Genomic DNA, 8,685 nt, shown 5'->3' with positions numbered 1-8,685 from the left:
AGCCTCATTTCTTATGTATTTTGCTATTTTGTCGATGATATGTATTGCACTCGGTGCCATTTTGATATATTCACCTTTGCATGGTATATAAATGAGCAAACTTTGCATATTTTGTCTCTATTGGCTTGGAATCATGGTTTTACATCTTAAAAATAGTTTTGTTTCATTAAAAATTAATTATTTAATGTATTTTTTAAAAACCGGTTCGTTTAGACCAAACCAGTCCCGGTTAGACCGGTTCCGGTCGGTAAACCGGTTCATTAGGTGGACCGGTCCGGTCACCGGTTCCGGTTTTAAAAACACTGATAAATATATAGAATGTTTATCAATGAAGTCATCTGAGGGGAGTCTCATTTATTATTACCTAATTACCTAACCACTTTCTTAAGTAATGGTATTTTTATTATCAAGGAAGTCATCTGAGGGGAATCTCATCTATTATTACCTAATTGCCTAACCACTGTCTTAACTAATGGTACTTTTATTGAAGTCACTTAATCACAGTGACTGATTGATGCATATTTTGTTAAATAACCTTATACCAAAGCAATATTTTGCCTGTTATAAAGTTGCCAAAGAAAAATATAAAAAATATAAAAATAATATAAAAACACTCCAAACAAATTTCTCTTTGTAGCGTTTCTCAAAAAAAAAAAAAAATAATGGAACGACTGAGGTATGAAAATTTGTAGCGTTTCTCAAAATTCTCTTTTGTAATATAGTTTAAATCCAATAGCGATACCTCAGTCGTTCCATTAAGTTTTGAAATAGAAACCTAATGGAAATAGACATGTTAATGTGATTAGATTCTACAATCAACTCGTTCACATAACTTGAGTTGGTATCATCTCCAATACAGTTCGAACATAAATGTAAGAGATCGTGTATTACCCATGAATTTAGAATCTATCGCTATTTAAATAGCAATAACAGTGGTTCAGAATGGATTCTCTTAATATAGAATCAGAAATAGTCACCACTTCGATGATGGGAAGTTTAAAACTAGACAATATACACCCCGCACGTTTTTAGTAGCCTTCTCATCAATAGCATCTTCCAGAACTAGAATTTGTTGATTAGATACCAATCTGAAGCAATATTTATATTGCTTAACATATACTGGCCAATAATTTAAACCAAAAAATGCAAGAACACTTTTATATTTAAAAAATATAGCTAAAGAGGGACAATATATTCAACCCAGATAAACATTGAAATCCAAGCATCTGATTTTCAAGAATGCTATCCACTAGTAACTTTCTTCAATTTCCTTGACTTTCTAGCTTTATATTGCTCATACAACCTTAGGGATGATAAAGTAGTATTTAGCTCCCTTCTCAGAATTTCATTCTCTTTAATATCTCTAAGCACCTTAAAATGCGTAGTAAACTTTTTTCTAACTGAATTGGTATCTTCAACAGCCTTAATCTGCTCCTCTGAAGAAAGAAATGAAACTGTACTCGCATGATTGGACTTTCTTTTCCGGGTTGGCTTGGCCTGATGGATTGGAGGCCTAAAGGCACCCTCCTTTGTTGAATAGGTCCTGAAGGCATCTGGTGGAGAAAGAGTTGAAAGAACAGCAGAATTATGAGACATGCTCATGCTAGCAATATTGTCAGCCAATTCAGAAACAGCTGGATGATAATGCTTTGATAGCAAGGCCAACTCCCATAAGATTGAAGAAAGAGCTCCACTTAACTCAGGGTCTGAGGCCTCAGGTTGATATCTCTGCAAATAAAAGGACAAACAATGTCAGATTTTTCAGTCAACACATAGCTTTATTATCCACCAAAAAGGCTATAGCATTTGGTCTTTAGAAGATAAAAAGCTTTTTACTTGTCCTTAAAAGGGACGAGATAAATGGATCAACATCATGGAAAGTAAGGATCTGAAAATGACTACGGTAGGTTGACATGTCCATGAGTATGCGAACACCAACGAAGTTGATCAAAAGGATTAAATCAAAAGAGACATGATTCTAGAAAAAGGAAGAGAAAGTTCGGTGCTGGTAAAATCAAAACAAAATGAATACCCTGAAGCATAAGACTCCTCAGTGGTGATGGATTTATAATCTTACTCCAAAATGCACAACCTTAGAATCAGATACAATGAGATATATGCTGAAGCCTGCTGTTATGAACGGAATGTTATTTAACGATAAAACATACAATCCGAATAGAAGAGGGGAAGGAAATCAGTAAATACAATCTATTTTGCAATTGAATAATACAAGTGGTGGATTTACAAGAGCTCTCGTCATTGGCTGATCAGAAGGGTGAAGGATTACAACTTATGACACTTAGGTTTATTTGATCTATTATTATTAAAAGAAACAAATGTATATTGAGTCCAAAATTTTGCAGCTGCACCCTTACAGCGAAGGCTTACAATTCCAAATAAGCCAGATCAGTCAGCGAAGGCTTACAATTCCAAATAAGCCAGATCAGTTCAATAATGTAACGGCGTCCCCCTACTCTTATGGGGAAAGGGGGATTGCCATTCCATTAGATTTTTTCCTACTGACATCTCTTTCTCTCCCAAATGTACAAGAGTAAATTCTGACAAACTGACCATAAAACAATCTCTAACACAGTTCATAATTAGAACACATTTCTGTGTTAATATCAAGCAATGTTGCATGAAGGGGGGACGAAGAGGGGACAAGGGGACAATTTTTGGAAGCGAGCGTGATTTTCCAAAAATCTTCGAATGCAAAGCATCTCAGAAATGTCTATATATTAGTTGCATTTATATTAAAAACAAAATCCAAAATACCAAATTAGTTGTAGAAGATGTGAAAACATAAATATTTGTACATAAATCAAGATAGGCATGGCATACATTGTATATTAATGATTAATTATTCAAGCATCAACCATCTAGATTCTAGCAATTACAAGCATACATCAAATTTTTAAACATATCACAGATAATAGAAGGTAGAAAGTATAAAAAATTTAAGCATATAATAGAAAGTAGACATTTAGAAGATAAAATCATAAAACATTTGAATAACTTATCTAGCAAGTGAGCAACTGTCAACATGAGTCAGGATCAAATAATAATGTTTATAAAATAGGCCACCTGACTGTTAATTTTTTAAGTGCAATAGAAACAAGCACAAATTCCTGAAACTGATAATTATTTCTGATGATATAGATATTCAGCACTTCCAGTTTATCATTAAGCAATTATACTTCAGAAATTCAACCATAAAATGCAGTAGGACAGTAGAGATCACAATAAAACAATGATGCACAAAGACACCACAAACTTTATCCTGGGAAAACCCTCTTCTAGGAAAATTCTCAGCAACTGTTTTCATAGATGAGATTATTCAATTCAACAAGAGATACATCTGATGTTTCCAGTCAAAATAAAAATCAAACTGACCAGCAACAAAGCCCTGGTCAAACTGTCTTCAAACCAAGCCAAACTAATGCCCAAAAGAAGTCAGTCAACTCTGATCCACTAGGATGAAATTTGGCCTTCTGTTCTGCCTCAGAATTTCATCCTGCTGCCAACTAAACTACCCCAGAAAAATTCAGTCTTCTGCCAACGAAACTACCTCAGAAACTTCGGCCTCCTGTCACATGTGCGAGGTCAAAAAGAAAGAGATAAAGAGCTCAGTCAAAAGCTGGAAGGTTCTGGTCAACTTCACCCTTCTTCTCTTGTGTCTTCGTCGCATAGATGAGCAAATTATCTTCTTGCATGATCTGAATTGTGTCTTGAGGAGGAGGATGAGTGGCCTATATACTATGTCACCTGGTTCGAATTTGAATTCGAGTTCGACGACCTTGAAGTTCAACAAAAATTAGACAGTGAAATTTTTTGAATAAAACTCTACATTAAATTCAACATACCAAGAAATTATAAATATATCTATATATATATATATATATATATATATAATGAATTTGTTGCGACTGCTGAATAAGCTTGGCAGGCGTTCAATGTAAGTTTGTACGCCTGTAACTGCTATAAGTTACAACAAGCCTCCATAGTTTGAGTCAAGAGTCGAGACAGCCACACAGAGTATACTTCAAAAGTTAGTCGGAAGTTGGAACTCAAGGTCTAACTTTGACAGTTTACCTTGAGTTTAGAGGAGGGAAAGGAAAGAATTCTGCTCCCGCCAGTCCCTGCTGCATCCTTAGGTGTAACGAAAACTGGGGGTCCCCAACAAAACCACACAGATTGCATAAACCACAAGAAACTAAAAAAAATAAAAATGACATGCCTAATACTATCGCCTTTGTCGCCTCTGTTGAATTTCTACACCACATAAAAAATTTATTAGGTGTTGACTCCAAATTTGCCAATTGTATTCGCGGAGAGAACGATTTCGAATTCAAAACGAAATTTGATTTTGAGTTTGACAAATTTGTTTCGATTTAATTTGGCACTCCTTCAAATTCGGTGAATTTCGATTCTTTTGCTTGAAAACCGCCGAATGCGGTGACACAGCCTATATATAGTGAACTATGTACCCTGAATGGGTGTGACAAGGGGGCAAGCCGACTTGATTTTCTTGGAGGGCCGACTTAACTTTTGGAGGCATAAAAATTTAAATTTCAAAAATTGAAATTCTCTCTTTTTGAAGCTGACTTGAAATCCACATTTATATTCATCCTTTCATAAGGGTTAAAAATTTAATTATGAAGACCGACCATAGCCACAAAATTCAACACTCCCTCTTAGCTAGGGTAGTATTCATAATAACTTCTTTAGATGTTCTCTTGTTGAAAAATCTCTCCAAGAAAAAGGTTGAATCAACTCAGTGTCCAACATCAACTTGTCACCATAATTTTAATCAACACCTATGACCCATGGTATACAGACAAGTGGTTCACCATAATCCTGGTTAGCACCTCTAACCCATGATGAAACCTTAGGAACACAACCCATCTAGGGAGTAATCTGGGTCAGATGTTAAATGCTCCCAGTCAACCCTACTGGGGAGTAATTCTGGGCCTGATGCTAAAGGCATGCACTCAACCCTACTAGGGAGTAATTCTAGGCCTAATTCTAGAGGCACCCACTCAACCCTACTGGGGAGTAATTCTGGGCCTCAATCCTTTCCAAACCATTCTCCCTAACCACATTACATGGCAACCTAATCACACTTGTGACCTAGGGAGAATGTTTGTCCCTGATGCCACAATATCAACACTCCCTCTCACAAAGGGAGGCATTCTCAACTACTCCAAGATTGTCCCTAAAGTATACAAACTTCGCTCTAGACACAGACTTTGTGAGAATGTTAGCAATTTTCTCATCTGTAGAGATGTACTGGAGTCTCATTGCTCCCTTCTGTACCATGTCATGAATGTAATAGTACTTGATCTCAATGTGCTTTGACCTGTCATCAAAAACTGGATTTTCAGAGAGCTTCATACAACTTTGATCATCACAATGTATCGCGGTCGGTTCCCACACCTAATCAAATAATCTAGCAAGTAGTTGTCGAAGCCATACTACTTCATAATTCCCCAAACAAGCTGCAATGTACTCTGCCTCTGTAGTACTGAGTGCGACAGATGTTTGCTTCCTACTCATCCAAGAGATCATAGTGGAGCCTAAATTGAAGCAACATCATGATGTACTTCTCTTGTCTTCTGCACTCCCAACCCAATCAAAATTTGTATACCTTGCAGCTGAACTTTACCGTTTTATGCATATCTCAAACCATAATTGATAGTGCCACATAGATATCTCAGCACATGCTTTGCTGCAATCCAATGCTCATGTCTCAATTCCACCTGAAACCGAATCAAAGTGTTCATTGTGAAGCAAATGTTTGGCCTGGTATTAAGCAAATACATCAAGGAACCAACCAATTGTCGCTACATGGATGGATCCACCATATCTGACTCAGAATCTCTTAACTTTTTTAGGTTAGTCACCATGGGAGTGGCCACAGACTTGTAGTCCATCATCCCAAATCTTTGAAGGATTGTAACAATATACTTCCCTTAACTAAGGAAGATCTCACTCGGCTTTTGCTATAATTCTAATCCCCAATAGTAGTGCATCAAACCCAAATCCTTCATGTCAAACTTAGAGGTCAAATCCTTCTTAACTTGATTAATGGGATTCTCTGCTCCTTCTAGAAACAAGTCATCAACATATAGTAATAAAATCACAGGCTCACCTTTCTCAACTTTGAAGTAAAGATTTGGATCAACATCACTTTTGGAGAAACCAAGCCTCATCAAGTAACCATCAATCCAAGAATACCAGGCTCTAGGTGCCTACTTGAATCTGTACAAAGCTTTCTTAAATTTGAAAACATGAGACTCCTTCCCATGCACCTCAAAGCCTTGAGGTTGTTCTATGTACACTTCTTCCTCAATCACACCATTGAGGAAAGTTGTCTTCACATCCATCTGATGTAGTTTCCAACCCATAATAGAAGCAATGGAAATAATAGATCTAATGGAAGTGTACCTACCAACCAAAGCAAATGTATCTTTCTAATCCTGTCCCTCTTTCTGGGAGACTCCCCTAGCCACGAATCTAGCTTTGTACTTGTCTATGCTTCCATCCACTACATACTTGATCTTGTATATCCACTTCGAGGTCACCACAAACTTCCCTTCAGGTCTAGACACACTTTCCCATACATCATTTTTCATGATGGATTGATATTCTTTCATTATTGCATCTTTCCAAACTTGTTGGTTTGTTGCCTCTTCAGAGTTCGATGGCTTGGAGTCAATGAGGTGGCTCATTAGTGTTGCATATCTAGAATACTTCTTAGGTATCTTGCTTTCTCTGAAAGTCCCACAAGGAGTTGCATGTCTCTCAACATCCTGTAATGTATTTCAAGGCCAAGCTGGCCTCTTCTTAGTTTCTGGAACAATAACTGGTCCACTGAATCATTTGGCCCTTCTAGCTCTTCTTGTTGGTCTACGAGATGATCCATAGGTACGAATGAACTTGGACCCACATCTTTGGGAGCTTCATGTTCCTCATCATCATTAGAATTTGTATGAGATTCTTTGGACTTTCAATAAGTTGCATTTTCATCAAAGGTAATGCCTTGGTTGACTTCCACCTATCGTTGTCCTCGAACATAGATTTTATAGGCCTTTGATGACCACTATATCCAACAAATATTCCCTTCTTCCTAGAAGAATCCAGAGTCGTCATTTTCTCCTTGGATGCATGGATATAGACAAGAAAATCATAGATCCTCACATGCCCAGCCTCTAGTTTCTCACCTGTGAATGCTTCTTTAGGAGTCTTATCCACCAATATCTGGTGAGGACTTCTATTTTGAACATAAACTATTGTTGCGGATGCTTCTCCCCATAAGAACATAGGTAAATCTTGGTCATGAATCATCGCCTTAGAAGCTTCCATGATGGATCTGTTCTTTCTTTCAGCAACCCCATTTTGTTGGGGATTGTAAGGGACTATCAACTCCTTAATTCCAGCTTCCTTGCAGAAGGCAATGAGTTCCTTGGAAGTGTACTCTCCTCCATTATCTAACCTCTGAATCTTGATCTTATTTCCTGACATGCTTTCTACCCGAGCCTTGAATTCTTGAAACTTGTTGAAGACCTCATCCTAGGTCTCCATGAAATAAATCCATGTCTTTGGGGAGAAGTCATCAATAAAAGCTGCGTAGTATAGGAAGCCACCCAGGGATGGTGTTGTCATAGGTTCACATACATCAGAATGTATTGGATCTAAGATTCCCTTGGGCCTACTATCACTACACAGAAAGGATCCCTTGACATTCTTGCCAAGTGCACAACCTTTGCGTATCCCTTCATGTTTTAATTCATGTGCCATAATTCACACAAATCAATGTGATTAAGCACTAATTCTTGAGATGGTCATCCCAGGAATCTATACTAGCCTCCTCCTCTAATCCCAATCACTTTGGCAGAATCTATACTTGAGCCCTTGTGCCATACAAGGACTTATCCATCAATGAAAGAAACTCTATATCCTTTATCTTCTAAAGATGAAGTAGAAATCAAATTCTTTTTCAATCCAGGCACATACAATACATCATTTAAATGAATATTTTTTCACCTAACTCCAATTTGAAGGAAGTTGACCCAACACCTTTGACTACATATTTGTTGTTATCTCCAAGTTCCACTCTTTGTGTTGATTTCTTCTCCACCAGCTTTGTGAGACTGCCACAATCTCCAGTCATATGTTTGGAGGCACCACTATCTACCAACCACATGTCACTGTTATCTGCAATAGAGCCTGCAAGGGCAGAGAAAAAGAAATAATTGTTGTTTCCTAGACCTTCATTCTTGGGTTTCTTTGGATGCTCATCATCTCCAGTGTCTGTTGTTGAAGCATGTTGCTTTCCTTTTTCTTGATCATTGGCTATCGGGACTGCCACTTCACTCACTGACTTACTTACTCACTGGGCACGTGTTATCAAGAACAATTGTTGCTTTACGATGGTAGGACTAGAATGGCATAATTTGGTCAAGAGAATTCGAAAAGGAAGGGCTCCAAAGAAGAGACATTGAAAGGGTTCAATTGGGTTAGTAAGTGCTCAGTACTTAGCTCGAATATACCTTTTCAAATTACCACTTCCTAACTCAAAGTTGGTCGAGCGCAACCTCACCTTTGAGAAAGCCCTTTCAATCTCGACTCACAGCTCGGAAGCAGGAGTAGAAAAAATAGATTGATCGTTGGCTATTCCAAGAA

At 37.5% G+C, this 8,685-nt stretch overlaps 1 protein-coding gene across 1 annotated transcript in view; it reads right to left on the bottom strand.

The window, feature by feature from the left end:
- Nucleotides 1–933: 933 nt before the first annotated feature.
- LOC149228556 (nucleolar complex-associated protein 3-like) overlaps nt 934–8,685 on the bottom strand; it is a 203,911-nt gene continuing 196,159 nt past the window's right edge. The window contains exon 12 of the mRNA XM_089380802.1: nt 934–1,728. Coding sequence (XP_089236928.1) covers nt 1,243–1,728 — 486 coding nt within the window. The 3' untranslated portion in view covers nt 934–1,242. The remainder of the gene's footprint in view (nt 1,729–8,685) is intronic.

Source organism: Pinus tabuliformis, chromosome J (genome assembly GCF_031772625.1).
Source record: "Pinus tabuliformis cultivar Carrire ecotype Pingquan chromosome J, CPIR1, whole genome shotgun sequence".
NCBI lineage: Eukaryota > Viridiplantae > Streptophyta > Pinopsida > Pinales > Pinaceae > Pinus > Pinus tabuliformis.
Note: the sequence above shows the minus strand (reverse complement) of the source record. Positions and strands in the feature narration are given on the sequence as shown.